The sequence below is a fragment of the Hypanus sabinus genome, chromosome 9 (genome assembly GCF_030144855.1).
Source record: "Hypanus sabinus isolate sHypSab1 chromosome 9, sHypSab1.hap1, whole genome shotgun sequence".
In the NCBI taxonomy this organism is placed as follows: domain Eukaryota; kingdom Metazoa; phylum Chordata; class Chondrichthyes; order Myliobatiformes; family Dasyatidae; genus Hypanus; species Hypanus sabinus.
The window spans coordinates 160,938,853-160,962,202 of NC_082714.1; the positions used below are offsets into that span (position 1 = coordinate 160,938,853).

At 43.4% G+C, this 23,350-nt stretch overlaps 1 protein-coding gene across 4 annotated transcripts in view; it reads left to right on the forward strand.

Annotated features, from left to right (window-relative positions):
• The window catches only part of LOC132399980 (ubiquinol-cytochrome-c reductase complex assembly factor 1), a 172,748-nt gene that overhangs the window by 108,246 nt on the left and 41,152 nt on the right, over nucleotides 1–23,350 (forward strand). For 3 of the 4 annotated variants that reach the window (XM_059980990.1, XM_059980987.1, XM_059980988.1), the window contains exon 7: nucleotides 19,460–19,537. The exons of the other annotated variant lie outside the window; for it this stretch is intronic. In XM_059980990.1, the coding sequence (XP_059836973.1) occupies nucleotides 19,460–19,537 (78 nt within the window). The remainder of the gene's footprint in view (nucleotides 1–19,459; nucleotides 19,538–23,350) is intronic. 4 annotated transcript variants of the gene reach the window in all.

The following is a 23,350-nucleotide window of genomic DNA, read 5'->3' on the forward strand; positions in this document are numbered from 1 at the left end:
AATGCAGTATAACAATTATTTTGCATAGCATTTACATTGTATTAGGTATTATAAGTAATCTAGAGATGATTTAAAGTATACTCGAGGATGTGCATGGGTTATCGTGGATCAGGATCGAAAAAAATTGGAAGTTCTCTTACTAATTAAGTCAGAACAGGTACACCCGGTATTATTTAGCGTAAGTCAAACGTTTGCATTTGTATGTAGTATATATTTCACCTTTCTATACATATAAAATGCTTAAGAACGTATGTTTTAGCGCCAGGCTCGGGAAGTTCCCGAGTTCGATCCAGTGACAGATCACTCTTGGGTGCGCTCTCCACCATGCCGGGTTGATGTGGAGGATCAAAAACCCAATAATTAAACCTCTGCGTTGCTTAGTAATAATTGTAGCTTTCATCAGGGCACAACCTTTCTCACTTTATCCTTTAAAATTGTTCCGATCGTTGACTGACTGCAGCCTAACGCTTTTCCAGTGACCGATGGCATTTCACCTCTTTCCGATCGTTTTATTATTTCCACTTTATTTTCAATCATTATCGTGATTATTTTCATGAACAGAAACACTGCGGGTTCAGCTCACTGCCGCTGGGTCCTAATGTCCACTGCACTGAGACTGGTTAAATAAGGTCTTGGGTTCCACTGGGTCCTAAGGTCCACTGCATTGAGACAGGTTGAATAAGGGACTTGAGCATCAGCGAATTTTGGTATCTGCGAGCGGTCCCGGAACCAATCCCTCACGGATAAGGAGGGCTGACTGTACTCACTTTGCTCTGTTTTCTGTCCTTGCTTGTATGAAGGTGGTTTACCTATTTATGCAAGTACTTCTCTGACAGTAGATGTGTAACAGCCTAATGTAACATTGTTTGGAAGTACAAGATAATACTGATGCAGACATGTTTTATGCATTTAACAAGGGGCTTTATTAATTCAACAGAGTTCATCAGTTTTTCAATGTTCGTTGTCAGCTGGGTCATACTGTCCGTGAACTCCCTGTCGGTTACCTCCATACGCTCCAGTATTTGTTTTTTTTTAGGTTTAAGTCCTCCTGCACGAGAGCCAACAGCTGTCCGTCGTTTAAGTTTTTCTAGTCTGTAACTGAACAAACAAGCACAGTCTTTCACAGTGAGATTTGACACCAAACATGTCACTTGTTTTCGGTAGATGTGTCCTACACATGCACAGTAGGAGATTCGCTGAAATATCTATTTCAATGTAGACAGAGGTGTTTTTAAAAACGCCTAGTGTGGACTCCTATCGTTTTTACGCGAAACTGGCGTTTTCAAAATTATCCGGTCTTGTGTGGACATAGCCTTAGAGAGCTTAATGTAAAGGAACCCTTCAGGGGCAGTGATCATTTGAATTCATACTGTAGTTTGAGAAGGAGAAGCAAGTCACGTGTATCAGTTTTGCAGTGAATAAAGGGAATTACAGAGGCATGAGAGGAGCTTGCCCAGGTGGATTGGAGGGGTATTCTGGTGGGGATGACGACAGAACAGAAGTGGCTGAAGTTTCTGGGAATAGTTCACAAGGAGCAGGATAGATATGTCCCACAGAAGTAGTTCTCAAATAGCGGGGGAAGGCAACCGTGGCTGACAAGGGAAGTTAAGGACTGCCTAAAAGCCAAGGAAAGGGCATATAAGGTAGCAAAAATGAGTGGGAAGTTGGACAATTGGGAAACTTTTTAAATGCAACAAAAGGCAATTTACAAAAAAACTATAAGAAAGAAAAAGATGAAATATGAGGGCGAACTAGCCAATGTAAAGCAGGATACTGAAAGTAATTTTCCGTTATATAAAGAGCAAAAGGGAGATGAGAGTTGATAACGGACCACTGAAAAATGATGCTGGAGAGGTGGTAACAGAGGACAAAGAAATGGCAGATGAACTTAATGGGTACATTGCATCTCTCTGCACTGTGGAAGACACTAGCAGTGTGGCAGAGGTCCGTGAGGGTCAGGGAGCAGGAGTGAGTACCATTGCTATTACAAAGGAGAAAGTACTAGGCAAACTCAAAGGTCTTAAGGTGGATAAGTCACCTGGACCAGATGGACTACATCCCAGAGTCTTGAGTGGTTGCTGAAGAGATAATGGATGCATTGGTCATTATCTTTCAAGAGGGCATGGAGCGACCACTCCCTGCTGAACATCGACGGCTCCTCGGTAGACATACAAATGTAGCTAAGAGCACCAAATTTCTTGGTGTTCACCTGGCAGAGAATCTCACCTGGTCCCTCAACACTAGCTCCATAGCAAAGAAAGTCCAGCAGCGTCTCTACTTTCTGCGAAGGCTGAGGAAAGTCCATCTCCCACCCCCTGTCCTCATCACATTCTACAGGGGTTGTATTGAGAGTATCCTGAGCAGCTGCATCACTGCCTGGTTTGGCAATTGCACCACCTCGGATTGCAAGACCCTGTAGCGGATAGTGAGGTCAGCTGAGAAGATCATCGGGGTCTCTCTTCCTGCCATTACAGACATTTACACTACACGCTGCATCCGCAAAGCAAACAGCATTATGAAGGACCCCACGCACCCCTCATACAAACTCTTCTCTCTCCTGCCACCTGGGAAAAGGCACCAAAGCATTCGGGCTCTCACGGCCAGACTATGTAACAGTTTCTTCCCCCAAGCTATCAGACTCCTCAATACCCAGAGCCTGGACTGACACCTTGCCCTATTGTCCTGTTTATTATTTATTGCAATACCTGCACTATAATGTTTTGTTTACTTTATGCAGTCCTGGGTAGGTCTGTAGTCTAGTTTTTTTTTTCCTGTGTTTTTTTTTACATAGTTCAGTCTAGTTTTTGTACTGTGTCATGTAACACCATGGTCCTGAAAAAAATTTGTCTCATTTTTACTATGTGCTGTACCAGCAGTTATGGTCAAAATGACAATAAAAAGTGACTTGACTTGAACTACTTGATTCTGGCATGATCTCAAAAGACGGTTGCAAATGTCACTGCACTCTTTAAGAAGGGGGGAAGGCAAAAGGAAGGAAATTATAGGCCAGTTAGCCTAACTTCAGTGGTTGGGAAAGTGTTGGAGTCTATTATTAAGGATGAGGTTTCGGGGTACTTGGAGACAAATGATAAAATAAGTCAAAGTCAGCATGATTTCTGTAAAGGGAAATCTTGCCTGACAAATCTGTTAGAGTTCTTCGAGGAAGTAACAAGCAGGGTGGACAAAGGAGAGGCAGTGGATGTCATTTACTTAGATTATGAGAAGACATTTGATAAGGTACCACACATAACAAGATAAATTCCTATGGCGTTACAGGAAAGATACTGGTATGGAAAGAGGAATGGCTGACAGGCAAGGGGCAGCAAGTGAGAATAAGGGGCCTTTCCTGGTTGGATGCCAGTGACTAGTGGTGTTCCTCAGGGGTCAATTTTGGGACCACTACTTTTCAGATTGTCAGTGATTTGGATAATGGAATTGACGGCTTTGTGGCAAAGTTTGCGGGTGGCACAAAGAGAAGTGGAGGGGTAGGGAGTGCTGAGGAAGCAATGTGACTGTAGCAGGACTTAGACAAACTGAAAGAATAGGCAAAAAAGTGGCAGATTAAAAACAGTTGGAAAATGTATGATCATGCATCTTGGTAAAAAGATTAATAGGTTATTGCCTATGAAAGACTGATTATAGTCTATATTATTTAAATAGGAGGAAGGTTCAAACTTGAAGTGCAGAGGGACTTGGGAGTCCTCGTGCAAGACCCCCAGAGGGTTAATTTACAAGTTGAGTCTGTGGTGAAGAAGGGGAGTGCAATGTTGGCATTTATTTCAAGGGGAATAGAATATAAAAACAAAGAGACAATGCTGAGCCCTTATAAGGCACTAGTCAGGCCGCACTTTGAATATTGTCAACAGCTTTGGGCACCATACCTCAGAAAGGATGTATTGTCATTGGAGAGAGTCCAGAGGAGGTTTTTGAGGATGATTCCAGGAATGAAGGGGTTAACACATGAGGAGTGTTTGGCTGCTTTGAGCCTGTATTCAGTGGAATTTGGAAGAACGCATGGGGATCTCATTGAAACCTACCGAATATTGAAAGGATGTGGAGAGGATGTTTCCTCTGGTGGGGGTATCCAGAACTAGAGGGCACAGCCTCAAAATTGAGGGGTGACTTTTTAGAACAGAGGTAAGGAGGAATTTTTTTTAGCCAGAGAGCAGTGAATCTGTGGAATGCTGTGCCACAGATAGTGGTGGAGGTGATGTCCATGGGTATATTTAAGGCAGAAGTTGATTATTTCCTGATTGGCCAGGGCATCAAAGGATATGGTGAGAAGACAGGTGTATGGGGTTGAGTGGGATCCGAAATCAGCCATAGTGGATTGGCGGAGCAGACTCAGTGGGCTGAATGGCCTAATTCTGCTCCTATGTCTTATGGTGTTAATATCAATCTCCACTGTAAATATACCCAATGCTCAACCCAATTCTCCTGTCTTCTCCCCATTACCTTTGACACCCTGACTAATCAAGAACCTATCAACCTCCGCTTTAAATATACGCAATGGCTTGGCCTCTACAGTTGTCTGTAGCAATGAATTCTACAGATTCACCTCCCTCAGGCTAAATAAATTATATAAGTTTAAGGTTTCTTTCTGATAAATCCAGTCCTATCTGTCTGCCTTATTGTAAACTATTGAGGCCGAGCATATTCTTCCTGAGGTTTTCTCTTCCTCTGTAGGGGCAGGCCGAACTCTGAGCTAGATACTGTTGGAAGTACGATTGTCTGCAGGGATGTCATTAGACCTCTGGTGCATCCTTGGAATGGTGCCTGATTGTGGATGGGCAAGATAGCCATAGAGCACTACAGCAAAGATATATGCCCGTCAGCCCATCTGGTCCATGCTGAACTGTTATTCTGCTTACTCCCATTGACCTGCACCTGGACCATGACCCTCAATACCCCTCTTTTCCATGTACTTACCCAAATTTCTCATCAATTTTGCAAGATGTTTGACAATATTCACAGACGGATGTAACCCTTCTGACACCACATGTATAATCCTCTTAAATGGACCTCATACAATAAAGAATGTAAGAAGCAGGAGCAGGAGTCGGCCACCCAGCCCATCGAGCCTGCCCCGCCATTCAATAAGATCATGGCTGATCCATAAACTCAGCTCCATCTACCTGCCCTTTCCCCACAAACCTTAATTCCCCTACTATGTAAAAACCTATCTAACTGTATCTTAAATATATTTAGTGAAGAAACCTCAACTGCTTCCCTGAGCAGAGAATTCTACAGATTCACCACTCTCTGGGAAAAACAGTTTCTCTTCATCTCCGTCCTAAATCTTCTCCCTGATGGACTTCTGACCTCACAATCTACCTCATCGTGGCCTTTTATTTTATTTATTTGCCTGCTCTTCACTTCTGCTGTAATTAACGTTATCTGCTGCATTCTGCATTTTTCCCTTTTAATCCCACCTCGATGTACTTATGGAGGTACTTGGCTATAAAAGTTCAAGAGCAGCTTTTATCCCGCTCTTACAAGACTATTGAATGGTTTCCTAGTATGATAAGATAGAATCTTGACCTCACAATCTATCTCATTATATGCTCTTGCACCTTTTCATCGACCTGCACTGCACTTTATAACTGTAAAACTTTATTCTGCACTCTGTTATTACTTTTCCCTTGTACTACATCACTGTGTAACAATTGATCTGTATGAATAGCATATTTAATATTAGGGCGTCACAGCACCATAACAGTGAGCGTGTCACTATTCCAGCTCTGGGTGTCAGAGTTGGGATTTCAAATCCAGTGCCCTGTATAAGGAGTCTGTATATTCGTTCCATGACAATGTGGAGTTTTGCTTCGGTTTCCTCCCACAACCCAAAATTGTACCAGCTAGTAGGTCAATTGGGCATTGTAAATTGTCCTATGATTAGACTAGGTTTATATAGATGGGTTGCAGGACGGCACGGTTTGTTAGGCCAGAAGGGCCTGTTCCATGGTGTATCTCTAAATAAATGAGCGAGTAAATAAATAAATAAATATGCAGGGAACTTTTTCTCTGTACTTCGTACATGTTACAATAATAAACCAGTTTACCAATTTTATCCTTATCTTTCTCTGTCTTAGATCATCATGATATAATTCATCAGTTTCATTTTGGCTTTCTCCAGTGCAAGGAAATCAATCCCACTTCTATCTGTAGTCTTGCTGCTTTGCTGAACACTTTCATCTCTGGAACCAAAAGTTTCCTGCTCGTTGTGGGATTTTGCTGTACACAATTTAGGCTGGTGTTTGTTTCTGCAAGTATTTGGTTATGAAAAGGACAGAGATGTGAAAGTTGCTATTCAATGCCAACTCATTCTTTTCAAGAATTGTGACATTGAAGTTAAATTTGTTAAAGGCATTCCTTTGCAAAAGCATATTAATTCTGCCTAATCTTTATGTGATTTCTAAGTGCTCTGTACTGTGTCATTAAAATAATGAGTTCCAACACTTGCCAATAACTGACTGCAGGCTAGCTGGTTTGATTAGAATCCGAGGGTTGAGATGCTTTTGTTGTTCAAGGCCGAGCTTGATGGATGTTTGGATGTTAAAGGAGTATTAAGTTAGGATGATGAGTAGGTAAGATATATCAGTGACCACAGTCATATTGAAATCAGAACAGGTAGATGGCCAGACTGCTACTGAAAGAAAATAGAACATTACAGCAAAGTACACAATATAATTCCAATCTTTTAACCTACTCTAATATCAATCGAATCCGCCCTTTCCTCCCACATAGCCCTCCATTTTTCTATCATCCATGTGTACACCTGAGTTTTTGAAATGTCTCTAATGTATCTGCCTGTACCACCATCCTTGGTAGAGCATTCCACGCACCCTACCACCCTCTGTAAAAAAAAAATGCTTCCCCTGACATCTCCTATACTCTCCTCCGGTCACCTTGTATCAGTTATTTCCACCCTCTGGCTAAACAAAACTTCTGTGCATCTTATCATCTTGTACACCTCTATCAAGTCACTTATTGTCCTCTTTCACTCCAAAGAGAAAAGCCCTAGCTTGCTTAACCTTTCTTTGTAGCTGATGCTCTTAAAGGGTTAATCCCATTGAAAATTATCCTTTAAAACTAAAACAAAAAGCTTCTGCAGATGCTGGAAATCAGGAATAACGCATGCAAAATGCTTGAGGAATTCTGCAGGTCAGGCAGAATCTGTGAAGAAGAATAAACAGTTGATATTTTGGGCCAAAACCCTTCATCAGGACTGAAGGGTCTCAGCCCAAAGTGTTAACTGTTTATTCCTCTTCGTAGATGCTGCCTGACCTACTGAGTTCCTCCAGCATTTTGTATGTGTTACTTCAAGACAAAAAACAATTTTCTTTCGACACCTTTCCTTGTCAGTCTTAAAGCAGGGATTTATGCCATGTACCTTTACCATTAATCAAGGGGGTTTGTGGATCCCAGGTTGGGAACCCCTGCTCTAAAGAGTTTGAATATACTCTCTCCGTGTGGATGAAATGCCATCAATGTGGGTGGGACTTTGACACTCGCCTTCAGCCCCAACACTGTACTAAAAACACCTCAAACCCCCACTCTTTAAAACGCTGTTTACATGCTGATATTTATATATTAATGCACATTTTATTCCATATCTGTACTTTAACCTCTATCTTTATTTTTATATAATTCATTTTCCTTATAATTATTGAATATTGTTTTTTATTGCGTGTCACACTGACACACAGCAGCAAATTCCAAATGTTTGTAAATGTATATGGTGAATACAATTGAAAGCTCTATAATAAGATTCAGAATTCAAATTTATTTATCACATGTACATCAGAACATACAGTGAAATGTGTCATTAACGTTAACAATCAACACGCCCAAGGCTGTGTTGCGAGCAGCCGCAAAGAGCGCCACACATTCTGGTGCCAACAGAGTATTTCCACAATGCTCAGCCAAACAACACAGAACACAGCAAAACACAACTCAATGGTAGGGCACTGAGGAATGCATTAGAGCAAAGGGATCTGGGAATATGCTCCACAATCCATTGAACATCGCGGCACAGGTACGTAAGATCATAAAGAAAGCTTTTGGCATGTTGGCATTCCTTAATCAAAGTATTGAGTACAGGAGAATCGATGTTACGTTGAAGTTGTATAAGACGTTGATTAGGCCTAATTTGGAGTATGGGTGCAGTTTGGTCACCTCCCTCCAGGAAAGATGTAAATAAGGTTGAAAGAGTACAGAGATTTAGAAAGATGTTGCTGGGACTAGAAGACCTGAATTACAAGGGAGGATTGAATAGGTTTGGACTTTATTCCTTGGAACATAGAAGATTGAGGGAAGATTTGATGGAGGTATTCAAAATTATGAAGGGTATAGATAGGGTAAATGCAAGCAGGCTTTTTCCACTGAGATTGGGTGGGACTACAACTAGAGGTTTTGGGTTAAGGGTGAAAGGTGAAAAGTCGAAGAGGATCATGAGGGGAAACAGCTTTACTCAGAGGGTTGTAAGAGTGTGGAATGAACTGCCAGCACAAGTGGTGCATGCAAGCTCAATTTCAATTTTTAATTGAATATATACCAGGATGGTAGCGGTAAGGGCTATGGTAAGGGTACAAGTTGATGGGTGTAGGCATTTTAAATGGTTCAGCATGGACTAAATGGGCCAAAGGCCCTTTTTCTGTACTGTACTTTTCTATGACTCTATAACAAAACAGAGAACAACACACAATAAAACAACAGCAGCAAAACAACCCCTTTTTCCTCCCTCCCACCAAATCGACCTGTGTCCTTCGGCCTCCAGTGCTCTTGGACACCCAGACATTGGGCCTTTGACTAACCCAGCGGACTCACAGAGATTCTTACACCCAGAGCTCCGTAAGAAGATATTGCTTCAATCAGTTATTGCAGGGGTTAGCAGAATTTTATTTAATTAGTTTTTCCTTACAGAGCTCATGCAATGTTGTTTTATTTCTGCTTTTTTTTGTCAGTTTATTTAATGAGGCAATGTTTTCCTTCCTTGTTGGAGACTGGCCCTTAGGCTGCTGTTGTACTCAGCTTGTAATATATTCCACCTGCCTCCTGCACCAGTGGCCCCTTGCTGCAAGTTATTGTGGGGGGAGAAGGGGTGCAGAGAGAGAACTGATGCTCTGTTTTCCTCACAGACAGAATGCATGTGCGCTGTTGAAACCTCAGGGGGCCGAGCAGCCGTCCCAAAGGCCAGGGCTTCCTTTGCGGTTCTCGGGATGTTTGTCCTGCTTTTAATTGGCAGCAAGTTTGCCCCTGAAGCACTGGCCACAAGAGTTTAACTACAGTGCTTTGCAGGCAGCCTGCTTCCAACTTATTCTGTCCCTGCAAGGCAGCAAGCTACCACCACTGAGCAATTCAGTGGGTCATGCAGCTTTGACGGAGCGGAACAAACAGTTGACATTTTCATCAGGGCTGGAAAGGAAGGGGGCAGAAGCTATTCAGGAAGGGCCTTGTCCCAAACTGTTGGCTGTTTTTATTTTTAATTTATTTAGAAATACAGCACAGTAACAAGCCTGTGCTGTCTAGTTACACTGGTGTGAGCAATTAACCTATGAGCTCACAGTGCTTGGAATGTGGGAGGAAACGGGATCACCCGGAGGAAACCTATGTGGTCATGGGGTGAACATACAAGCTGCTTATGGACAGAGGGGGAATTGAACCTGGATCACTGACACCGTATGAATGGCATCCGTTCGTCTCGCGAGACCATGGATCTGCGCCTGGAAAGTCTTGCTTCAGCTTCTCCAAGGCTCAGGCCTGGGTAAGGTTGTATGGAAGACTGGCAGTTGCCCAAGCAGCAAGTCTCCCCTCTCCACGTCACCACTGTTGTCCAAGGGAAAGGCAAGGGCTGATATAGCTTGGCACCAGTGACGTCGCAGGAATTGCCAGAGCAAGGTTGAAAGCTACATCGGACTTCCTTGGGGACTCCAGCTCCGGATTTGTCCTCAGGGTTTACTCCTGAAGCCTTTCCCATAAGTGGGTATGGCTGCAAGGCAGCGGAGGTTTGAATTCAGAGTTTTCCCTCTCTTAAATGGTCTGCCTTCCCAGGCTGACGAGCTTCATCCACCCTAAGCACTGGTTTTAAGGCGCCAGGACCCGCCTTTGCCCCTTCTCCTGTCAGTAGAAACAGTTCTACTAGGCTTAGAGGGTAAGCCACACGAGAAGGCCAGGAATTGGACTTGGTTGTCAGAGGCTATTTGAGGCACATGCTGTGAGGAGCACATTTAGGTAGTGGGAGCTTGTCCCCACTACCACCCCTCGGCTTGACAACCTTGGAACTCGGACACTGTAATAGCACTACACTAGCCACCATGCTGCAGTACCACCAATAGTTTATTCCCCTCCATTAATGCTGCCTAACTTGCTGAGTTCCTCCAGTGTTTTGTGTGCCTTGCTCAAGATTTCCAGCATCTGCAGAATATCTTGTGTTCACCATTACTGAGAACAGGTTTCTGTCAGTGGATTCGTATTCTTTCACCTCTCACCACGGCTAACTCTCTGGGAAATGTACTTCCAAGTCCAATCAAAAGCTTATAAGCTTTGTGTCAACTATTTCAGTTTTAAGGACTCAATAGATCCTGCAGATACTGGAAATCTTGAGCAACGCACACAAAACATTGGAGAAACTCAGCAGGTCAGCCAGCATCTGTGGAGGGGAATCCAGATGATCAGCCTGAAACATTGACTGATCGTTCCCTTCCATAAATGCTTCCTGAACTGGTGAATGTTCCAACATTTTGTGTACGCTGCTCAATTTTAGGGAAAGTTTTAACTTGCTATATATTGGTTGGAAACCAGAAATAGACTTACTCTCAGCAGAAGCCATGTGGAATATGCTTCAGAATAAATAGGGCTTGAAGTCATGAAAGAATGCGTAATCTGCTGCTGGCTGTTTGCTTAAGTGCACCAGAAATGTACACAGGGGTGGTACAGAGTAAGAGGAAGGAATACAACCAGCTTTGATCGCAAATGGTTTGGGTTTTCCGTGAAGATTAATCTAGAAGAAATATTCACTTATCGGGCACTTGGGTGTGATTTTTGGACAGTTGTATTCTCTTGATGAGTAGGATGTGTTTCCAAGGTTTTAGACTTGGTAGCTTAGTGGAGATATATAGTTCAGCTGTATTGGTCTGGGCCTTTCCTGACGCTGAGCTTTTGCCATGTTTCTCACGGAAGATGACAATTTGGTAGCCTTGTTAAATAACACTGGAGTATCTGTGCATTTCACAACTTTTGTTGGTTCCGCTGTCAGGAAGCAATTCTGTGCTGGTTTTCAGTAGCTGAGATCTTCCCTTCACCAACCCTGTAATTGAAACCGGGGTGGGAGGTGGGGACCATGTCGCCAGTTGGTTCAAGGGGTCGACAGGCTCCTTACCCTAGGATAATGGAGGAGATCTTATAGTCGTGTCACTTCTACGCAAGGAGACCACCTCCCACATGGGCTCGGCTGCTGCCAAGTGCATTTCCCCCGCCGGCGGTGCACCGTGACAGGCTCCAGGTTGGCAGGGAAGGTGGCTCGAGACCCCATACGTGAACAGGCTCTTCAAGCTTTCCATTTGTCAGTGTATAGTCCAAATTCCTTTAAACCCTTCCTTAAACCTTTGCCCTCTAGTTCTTGATTCCTCAATGCTGGGAAAAAGACTGTGTGATCTATGCCCCTATAACTGACCAGAACTGAACATCTATCCCAAATGTGGCCTCACCAGCATCTTGTATAACTGCAACATAATATACCAACTTAAAACTCGATGCCCTGATGAATGCCAACATGCCAAAAGCCTCCTTCACCACTCTGTCTGGCAGCAGCACTGCTTTTAGGGAACCATGTCCAAGTTCCTTTGCAATCCAGCACTCCCCAGGACCCTGTCGTTCACTGGAAGTTACAAAACCCAGAGCACACTCTAGGACAGTACAGCACAGTATAGGCTCGTCAATCCATGATGTTGTGCCAGCCTTTTGATTTCCTCAATGATCAATCTAACCCTTCCCTCTTACATAACCCACAATTTTTCTATCAGACTTGTGAATTGTGGAAGTCATAGTTAGGGAAAATGGAACAAACTTCTCAGGTTCAAGTGTGGAAATTGTCCTCATCATAACCCATGTAACAAAGCCAGATAAACGAAGGGGAGGGGGGGGATGAGGGGAGGGTGGATGTATCTTGTCTTTACAAGCATTTCTCAGTGTGATGGACCAGTCCTTTCTCAATCCCTCTCAGCTTCTCCGAGATTGACTTTACAAGGCTCGTGTTATTTTACTCGTTGCCCATTTAGGGCAGCAGTGAGCATCCTCCATCTGTGTTCAGGGCTTCCTTCATTGGGCCAGCAGCTTCCTCTCCATTTTCACTACTGTCATCCATGAAACTCAGGAACTCAGGATTATCATCACACTCAGATGTAGAAGGATTCTTCATTGATGTTTCCACAGTGCATTGAGGTGGAGCAGGGTAAAACAGTAACAATAGACAATAGAAAGTAGGTGTAGGAGTAGGCCATTCGGCCCTTCTAGCCAGCACCACCATTCACTGTGATCATGGCTGATCATACACAATCAGTACCCCGTTCCTGCCCTCTCCTCATATCCCTTGACCCCGCTATCTACAAGAGCTCTATCTAACTCTCTCTTGAATGCATCCAGAGACTTGGCCTCCACTGCCTTCTGGGGCAGAGCATTCCACGTATTCCACTCTCTGGGTGAGAAAGTTTTTCCGCATCTCTGTTCTAAATGGCCTACCCCTTATTCTTAAACTGTGGCCTCTAGTTCTGGACTCACCCATCAGCAGGAACATGCTTCCTGCCTCCAGTGTGTCCAATCCCTTAATAATCTTATATGTTTCAATCAGATCCCCTCTCATCCTTCTAAATTCCAGTGTATTGAAGAATACACAATGAAGAATAAAGTGTAACAGCTTCAGAGAAAGTGCAGTGCAGGTAAATGATGAAATCATAACAAGGTAGAGTGAAAGGCAACGAATGCATCTTACTATACAATCCACCCGTTCAAGAGAGTGATAACAGTAGGTTGTAAACTGTTCTTGAATCTGGTGGTATGTACTTTCAGGCTTCTGTTTCTTCTGCCCAGTGGGAGAGGGGAGAAGAGAGAATGTCGAGGGTGGGTGAGGTACTTGATTGGTTCCCATGATGTGCTGAGCTGTGACCACAACTCTCTGCAGTTTCCTGCAGTCACCTAAAGAGCAGTTGTCGTACCAAGCTGTTATGCTTCTGGACAGAATTCTTGCTGTGGTGCATCAGTAAAAATTAGTAAGAGCTGATGGGGACATGCCAAATTCCTTTAGACTCCTGAGGAATTGGAAGCCTTTTGAGCTTGTCAGACCTGTTACATAGAGTAGTCAGAGGAAGACTCTCATCGTTGTTTGTCGGGTTGTTCGCTGAGCTTGGAAGCTAGGTTGCAAATGTTTTGTCATCACAAACAAGCAGCCAACCCGAGCAACCGATCCTCTCTGTCATTCCAAACCCTCATCATTTACTGCAGTGAGTAGCAGAGCCTTTTGATGAAGAAAGAGCCAGTGCAGCAACTTCCATGAGCCTTGTGGTCAGTGCGAGCAATCGGAATTCGATTCCTGCCACTGTCTGTAAGGAGTTTCTGTGTTCTCCCCGTGACCGTGTAGGTTTCCTCCAGATGCTACGGTTTCCTGCTGCATTCCAAAGGTGTACAGGTTGAGGTTAGTAAGTTGTGGGCATGCTACGTTGGCACCAGAAGCATGGTGACATTTGTGGGCTGCCCCTGGCACATCCTCAGACTGTGTTGGTTGATGTCACAAAACAAAGCATTTCACAGTATGTTTCAATGTTCATGTGACAAGTAAAGGGATTTTTTCTGAACAGAAGCTATTGCAGTTGAATCTGGACAAATATAAATAGTATCCACGCGAGGGGAAAGGGTCAGTACATACTCTGCTCGGAATGGGGATGAAATTAAGCTCTTTGGTCCATAGACATGCCCAGGCCACACAGAATTAAGCCAATGCAGAAAGTAGGAAGGGTAAGATGAAGGAACACATACCAATCCTCATAGAGGGATCAGAAGTGGAGAGAGTGAGCAGTTTCAAGTTCCTGGGTGTCAAGATCTCTGAGGATCTAACCTGGTCCCAACACGTTGATGTAGTGATAAAGAAGGCAAGACAATGGCTTGAAGCAATTTGGCATGCCAAAAAATACTCTCAAAAACTTCTATAGATGTACCGTGGAGAGCATTCTGACAGGCTGCATTACTGTCTGGTATGGAGGGGCTACTGCACAGGACCGAAAGAAGCTGCAGAAGATTGTAAATCTAGTCAGCTCCATCTTGGGTACTAGCCTACAAAGTACCCAGAGCATCTTTAGGCAGTCTCCATTATTAAGGACCTCCAGCACCCAGGGCATGCCCTTTTCTCACTGTTACCATCAGGTAGGAGGTACAGAAGCCTGAAGGCACACGCTCACTTTTTTTAAATATACAGTATTTCTGTTTTTTGCACGATTTTAGTCTATTCAATATACGTATACTGTATAAAGTTTACTGAATAAGATTTACTTATTACTGTTACTGTTTTATTTTGTTTCTTCTATATTACGTATTGCATTGAACTGCTGCTACTAAGTTAGCAAATTTCACGTCACATGCCGGTGATGATAAATCTGATTCTGATTCTGAGGAAGAAAAAAATCACCAGAGAAGGAGCATACAAATCTGCAGATAATGTTGAAATCTCATTCCAGAGACTTCAGAGCAAAATTCCTAGCTGATTCACTAGTACGGTTATGCAGTGCCGCAGTGCTTTACTGTTCGATGTGAGGTCTTTTCAGGTGAATTGTTAAACAGTGGTGTCTATCTGCTGTTTGTAGATCTGCAAGATTCACTGGCAGAGTTCTGAAGAAAGCTGTTAGAATTTTATTTTATTGTAGTTAGAGATGCAGTGTGGAACATTTCCTTCGGGCAACACCGTCTGGCAACCCATTCATTAAACCCCAGTCTAAATCAGGACAACTTACAGTGACCAATTAACCTACCAATCGGTATACTCTGGGAGGGAACTGGAGCACCCAGAGGAAACCCACATGCTCACAGAAAGGAGGTACAAACTCTTTGCAGATGGCATTGGAATTGAACTCTGAACTCCGATGTCCTGAGTTGTAATAGTGTCGAGCTAGCCGCTACACTACCTTGGTGCCTCAACGTTGTGGGCAATATTTAGCCCTTAACCCCCACAGAAATGAAACTGTTTTTATGGCAGCCTGCTGTGCACTAGTTGGCTGCCTCATTTGAAACTTGATCACATCTAAATAGTGCTTTGACGATCAATCACTTTGAGATTGAGTTTACAGTTTTTTCCTTTTAAAGGGTCAAATTTTATCGAGAATTTATACAGTTTTGGCTTTTATTTCCTTGAGTATAAAGTATTAATTTGATGTAGCTGAGGTATTTCTGATGGTTCAAAGATTTTATCAAGCCAGCCAATGGTGTAGTGGCATCAACACCGGACTTTGAGCTGAATAGTCCCAAGTTTGAATCCAGCTGGCTCCGTGCACGCTTTCCAATCCGTGCTGGGTTGTGCATCGAGCTAGCAACTCGGCCTCATAAAAAAAAATGGTCAAATGCTATGGAAACAGCAAAAAATGCCACCCAGTGCACCACAAGGCACATAAAGGAACAACAACAAAGATCTTATCGGATGAATTGAACTATTTCCTCTTGATTTGGAATAGAATGGCACATCTTGAATTTCTAACTGTTCAGGGCCGATAGGTATTAATATAATACAACTTACTTATTCAGTGAGCCCTTTTCGTACAGACAATGTAGTTCAACGTAATTTACAATGGGATAAAGTGTAAACTTGAAAATAAAGGACAATAAGATGTTAGTTAAAAGCAAGGTTAACTAAATAGGTTTTGAGCTGGTGTTTAAAAATGTCAACTGAGTTGGCGTCCTTTATGGTTTTAGGTATTGAGTTCCACAGTTTAGGAGCGTAGTTCAGAAAAGCTGACCTGCTAATAATGCTTTGAGGGAAATTGTTTAAATTTAAGATACTGGTGGAAGAAGACCTGAGAGGTTGAGCAGGATTAGAAAACAATAGGTTGTTTGTATCTTCACAAACCCACAGGGCAGTGGAACTCTGGAAGACAAACTTTGGTCATTGAAAGTTTCGGAACAGAGATAAATAGATTCTTGTTTTAGCTTAGTTCTTGTTCCTGGAAGGGCAAAGTCACTAAGCATTGTGGAACCAAAAGAGAGTGGAGCTGGGATATAGGTCAGCTGTGATGTAACTAGCTAACTAAGGGCGGCACGGTAGAATAGTGGTTAGTATAACGCCATTTCAGCGCCAGTAACCTGGGTCTGCTGCTGTCTGCAAGGTGTTTGTATGTTCCCTTGTGCCCACGTGGGCTTCCTCCAGGTGCTGCTGTTTCCTGCCACGTTCTAAAGACATACAAGCTAGGGTTAGTGCGCTGTGAGCATGCTGCATTATTTTGACACTGGAAGTTTTGACACTTGCCAGTTGCCCCTCCACACATCCTCGGACTGTGTGGGTCATCGACGTGTGACAGATTAAGCTAACCTTTCAGTAATGAGATGAGCACGAGAGGTTCCGTTTTCCTGAGATAGTCATTGGAAGACCTGCTACAGGCAAGACCTAGAAGAATCTTTGACTCCCTGAAAGTGACTGCATAGATTAGCAGGGTGATAAAGAGGGCAAATGGCATGCTTCCCTCCATTCATCGAGACACTGAGTTCAGGACTCAAGGAAGTTATCTTGTAGTTTTGTAAAACACTGTTTGGGCCACTTCTGGAGTGTTTGCCCGGTTATTGGAGGTATTTGGAGGTTTTGAAGATGATGCAGAAGAGGCTTTAAGGGCATTTTATTTATTTGTTTAGAGATACAGCAGGGTAACAGGTCTTTCCTTCCCAATGGCCTTTGTGCTGCTCAATAACACCCATGTGACGAATCGATCGTCACATAGATCGTCACAATCGCCTGTACGTTTTTTGGAACGTGGAGGAAACTCACACCATTATGGGAAGAACATGAGCGATCGCGGTCTTTCCATGACCATGATTGTTCTTGGCAAATTTTTCAACAGAAGTGATTTGCCTTTGGCTTTCTCTGGGCAGTGTCTTTACCAGACTGGTGACCCCAGCCATTATCAATACTCTTCAGAGGTTGTCTGCCTGGTCGCATAACCAGGATTTATGTCACGACCATCCACCACCTACTCCCATGGCTTCATTTGACCCTGATTGGGGGGGTCTAAGCAAGTGCTGCACCTTGCCCAAGGGTGACCTGCAGACTAGCAGAAAGAAGGACCACCTTACACTTCCTTTGGTAGAGACGTATCTCCACCCTGCCAACCAACAATCTATCTAATCTATTTATGTCTCCCATAATCTGATAAACTTCTCTCTGGTCTTCCTTCAGTCTCTGCCACTCTGGAGAAAATAGCCCAGGTTGTCCAGCCTCTCCTTTTTAGACTGCAGGTGCTCCATTCCAGAGCAAGAAGCAACTTGCTGGAGGAACTCAGCTAGTTGAGCAGCATCTGTCTGAGGGAAAGAATTAACAAACATTCTGGATTCGGCACTGATGAAGAGTTGCTGCTTGACCCACTGAGTTCTTCCAGCAGATTGTTCGCTGACCTAGTTTCATCTGGTGCCTTGAGATTAAAGTTCAAAGTAAATTTATTATCTAGGTAGGTATGTGTCATCATATACGACCCTGAGATTCATTTTCCTGCAGGCATTCACAGTCGAGCAAAGAAGTACAATAGAATCAACAAAAAACTGCACTCAAAAGAAGACAAACTGTATAAATACAAAAAAAAAACAAAAATAATATTGATAAATAAGTAAATAAATAATACTGAGAACGTAAGTTGTAGAGACCTTGAAAGTGAGTCAACAGGTTGTGAAATTAGTTCAGTTTTGGGGTGAGTGAAGTCCATTCTGGTTTCTGAGTACTTCAGCAAGGAGCTCGATCTCCTGGAGGAAAAGCAAGTAGAATAAAGCAAAGCAAAGAAAATCAGCGGAAAAGAAAAGTTACACTGTAGAAACAAGCAGTCAGCATACTAACCACCAACACCATCCAGCTCTTACCCCTGAGAACAACAATTTCTCAAAAAGTGCAATCTTTCAAAAGCTAGGGAGTAGTGATGGCAGGTCTGCAGCCAAATGTTGAGGTGCTGACATTGGTCAGATTTGAAATTGATCCAAGGATTAAGAGCACTGACATTTTTTCCTCTTGCATAAGCGAAAGGAATTCCGTGAGGAACGCCATAACAATCCCTTAGTGGTGAAGGCCTTTCATTCTCTGAGTTAATGTCAACTCTGGGCGCCACCTTTCAGAGAAGGAACATCTGCCCATGTCTGAAACATATGCAAACTGGGTTTACCCAGATTTCCCAGCCATCTGTGACCCCTCTGTGCTGTCGCTCCTCCTCTCCCAGTTAAGTACACATGTGAGTCTTAGTTTTCCCTATTGGAGAAAGGGTTAGGACGGGGAGTAGTGGTGGGAGAGATGAAATAAATGACAGGGAATATTGAAAGCTGCAATGAGGGGGAAAAGTGCTATATAAAATATACAGGTCACTTACCTAGCTAGTTCATGCTGGCATTTGTCTTACAGTTCAACAATTTATAATATATACTGTCTGGTTAATGGTACATTGCAGATGGGGTAAGAATGCTCTTATAGCATCATAGAACACAGCAGAGAAGCAGACCTTTTGGCCCATCTAGTCCATGCCAAACTTTCTTCTAAACATGACAAAGTCTGCAGATGCTGGACATCCAAAGCAATACACACAAAATGCTGGAGGAACTCAGCAGGCCAGGCAGCGTCTATGGAAATAAATAAACAGTCTACATTTCAGGCTGAGACATCTTCTTCAGGACTAGAAAGGAAGGGGGAAGATGCCAGAATAAAAAAGGTGGGGAGAGGGTAAGGAGGATAGCTAGAAGGTAATAAGTGAAGCCAAGTGTGGGAAAAAGAAAGGGCTGGAGAGGAAGGAATCTGATAGGATTCCTCCTCCTGGACAATAGCCCTCCATACCTCTCCCATCAATGTACCTAACCAAATTTCTCTTAACTGTTGAAATTGAAACCCACATCTACCATTTCTGCAGGCAGCTTGTTTTGCACTCTCAACTTGCTGTGGTCAGCTGCTGGAGAGTGCATTTCTTAAACTCTCTGCACTTCAGAAGCAGAATCAGAGTCAGGTTTAATATCACCGGCATATGTTGTGACATCTGTTGACTTTATGGCAGCAGTACAATGCAATACATAATATAGAGGAAAAAAACTCTGAATTACAGTAAGTGTATATCTATATAAAAATAGTTAAATTAAAATAGTGCAGAAATAGAAATAAAAAAGTAGTGAGGTAGTGTTCATATTACCAGTTTATTGTAATCTGCCTTCTGTCCTCTGCCCACTGCTCATTTCTGCTACTATTTGTGGCCCTCAGATCGAATCGGTTGTGTTGAAGCAGCACATACGAGCTATGACGGAAAACTTCTACGCTGCTATATTTGGGTATGATGAGGTGAGTGTTTGAGCGCTTTATTTTGAATCTCTGGTCCTCTATCACTTTTTCACTTTTGGCCAAGCAATACTTAAGATCAAATCGTTAACATTTGTGCACCACACAAAATAAAGGAACTGAGCATATTGAAGCCCAACTACACAAAGCCCCCCAGTCCCTAAACCTGCCTGTTCTTTCTCTTCGCCTTCTGAGACTTTTGGTTTACATTTCTATTTTCACTTTCTCGGGAGATGAAGAAATGTGGCATGAGCTCTTTTACCCTCACCAACTTTTATCAATGCATCATAGAAAGGATCCTATTCGGAGTACCACAAGAATCTGTAGAGAGTTGTGGGCACATCTCAGCATTTTACAGAAACCAGTCCACTCGATAGATTATCTGTACCTTCTGCTGTCTCGGTAAAGCAGCAAGCATAATCAAAGACCCCACCCACACAGAGCATTCTCTCCTCACCTCTCCATTGGGCAGGAGATACAAAAGTCTGAAAGCACATAGCACCAGTCTTGAGGACAGCCTCTATCCCGCTGTTAGAGTCCCCTAATACGATAAGGTGGACTGTTGACCTCACAATGTACCTCGTCGTAGCTTTGCACTAAATGTTGCTGCATTCTTTCTGTGATACTTTATTCTGCACTCTGTTTGTGTATTACCCGAGTTTAATGAAATGAATTGTGTGGCTGACATACAAAACAAAGTTTTTCACTGTATGTCAATACCAGTGGACAATGCTAATAGACCAGATTATGTGCTTTCATTTTCCTAACCATCTACTATCTACATTTCTATAGTCCACCTCGACAAGGTCAAGATCACTCTTATCCTTCCCTTTGTTCCTTCAGTCATTCCCCACTCAAACCTGTTGCTGCTGGCAGAATTGAAATTTCATAGAATAATGCAGCATAGCAACCAGTCCTTCGGCCCATCCTATCTGTGCTGAACATCATGCCAAATAAACTAAATCTCTTCTGCCTGTACATGATCCATATCCTTCCATTTCCTGCATTTGTTTGTTATGTGACATGTCGTATCACAACATGGGTGATCATGGTTTTTCCTGTGACCATGATTGTTCTTGGCAAATTTTTCTGTTGAAGTGGTTTGCCATTACCTTCTTTTGGGCATTGTCTTTATGAGATGGGTGACCCCAGCAGTTATCAATACTCTTCAGAGATAGTGGCAGTGGTCACCTAACCAGGACATGATATGCACCAGCTGCTCATACGACCATCTGCCATGGTTTCACGTGACCCTGATCAGGTGGGGAGGGCAAGTAAGTGCTACATTTTACCCAAAGGTGACATGCAGGCTAGCAGAGAGAAGGAGTGCATTACACCTCCTTTGGTAGAGACATATCTCCAGCGTGCCACCCTAATGTCCTGCAAATTCTATCTAAAATCCTCTGAAATGCTACTATTATATCTTCTTCCACCACTACCCCTGGCGGCATGTTCCAGGCACCCACCTCTGTCTGTAAAATAAAAACTTGCCTTGCACATCTCACGTAAACTTTCTCCCTCTCACCTCACCTCTCACCTTTGCGGACAAGATGCGCCTGTGTGTAATGCTCCCACGGCTGACATCTTCTGGATTGGCCATGAAACCATGTATTTCACCTCTTTTATGTCTTTTGCGTTGTTTTTCCTCTGGAATGCGTTTCTGGAACTATTGGAGCCTGTGATTGGTAGTTTGGAGATCATTTAGGTGCTTCAGCACTCTGCAATCTCCAAGAGGATTCCAGGAGACAGAACCAGTGAGCACGAATCTCATGGCGAGAATGCTGCTGGAGAGGACGTGAGCAAATGGTCGACTCCATTTTGCTGATTAAAGCTTCCATTGTTCACTAATTAAAGAGCGAAAGCAGATTGAAACATGGAGGCGAGTGCAGAAGGCGAGCACCGGCTGCCTACCTTTTGACTGCTGGTGGGATCGCTCTGCTGCTGGAGAGGAGAGAGCCTGCAACTGTGCCCAGAGAATGTTAGCCAGGTTTTCTGCATTTTCGATATGAACTTGGACTATGGACTTCTTGCGGTCTGTTTTTTATATTCTGTGTTTTTTGTTCGATCCTTCTCATTTTTTTTGTATGCGGAATAGGAGGATTTGGGGAGAGGGGGTCGATGTGCCTGTTCCATTTTTTTTAGCGTGGAGGGGGAATTTGGGGTTGATGATCGTGCTGCAGTTCTTTTCTTTCTTGCTTTCATGGCTACCTGGAGAAGAAGAATTTCAAAGTTGTGTACTTGAATTAGAAATAAACCTTTGAACCTTTTAAATGCATGCCCTCAAGCTCTCGCCCTTTTTCTCCTGTGCTCCAATCAGTAAGACCTATCCTGCTCTCCTCTCTCTGTATCTCAGTTGCTTAATTCATGGCAAAATCCTTGTAAATCTTTTCTGCACTCTTTCCAGTTTCTTTCTTTTTCGGGTGACCAAAACTGAACACACTTTTCCAGATGTGGCCTCACCAGCATCTTATGAGAACGTCAAGTCAAGTCAAGTCACTTTTATTGTCATTTTGACAATAACTGCTGGTACAGTACATAGTAAAAATGAGACAACATTTTTTCAGGACCATGGTGTTACATGACACAGTACAAAAACTAGACTGAACTATGTAGAAAAACAGCACAGAGAAAAAAAAAACTACACTAGACTACAGACCTACCCAGGACTGCATAAAGTGCACAAAACAGTGCAGGCATTGCAATAAATAATAAACAAAACAATGTGGCAGTAAGGTGTCAGTCCAGGCTCTGGGTATTGAGGAGTCTGATGGCTTGGGGGAAGAAACTATTACATAGTCTGGTCATGAGAGCCCGAATGCTTCGGTGCCTTTTCCCAGACAGCAGGAGGGAGAAGAGATTGTATGAGGGGTGCATGGGGTCCTTCATAATGCTGTTTGCTTTGTGGATGCAGCATGTAGTATAAATGTCTGTAATGGCGGCAAGAGAGACCTCGATGATCTTCTCAGCTGACCTCACTATCCGCTGCAGGGTCTTGCGATCCGAGATGGCGCAATTTCCGAACCAGGCAGTGATGCAGCTGCTCAGGATGCTCTCAATACAACCCCTGTAGCAAAACGTAACAAAACATCCCAATTTCTGTACACTGCAACACACACAACATGCAGGAGGAACTTGGGTCAGGCAGTGTCTATGGAAATGAACAAACAATTGATGTTTCAAGCTGAGACCCTTCTTCAGGACTAGGAAGGAAGGGGGACGATGCCAGAATAAAAAGGATGGGGACTGGAAGGAGGCTAGCTGGAAGGTGACAGGTGAAGCCAAGTGGGTGTCAAAGGTCAAGGGTTAGAGAGGAAGTAATCTGATAGAAGAAGAGAGTGGACAGTAGGAGAAGGGTATGGAGGATAGGCACCAGGAGAAATGATAGGCAGGTGAAAAGCAGTAAGAGGCCAGAGGCAGGAATAGAAGAAGAGTGGAGTGGGAGAGAAAACAGTTTTTTCCTGGAGGGAGAAATCAATGTTCATTCCATCAGTTTGGAGACTACCCAGACGGAATATAAGGTATTGCTTCTCCACCCTGCAAGTGGCCTTATCATGGCACAAGAGGAGGCCATGAACTGACATGTTGAAACAGAAATAGGATTCAGAATTATAATGTTGGGTGATTGGGAAGTTCACTTCTGGCGGATAGAGCATGGATGCTCTGTACTCAGTGCCCTGTCTGATGGAATGCCAGCATGCCAAAAGTCTTCTTCACCATCTGGTCATTTTGAAGTGTGTTGTGGTGCTTTGAACGTCCTACGGTGAGATGTAGCAGAACCAAGTGCTTAGAGTAGAGAGACGTGGCCATTTAACCCTG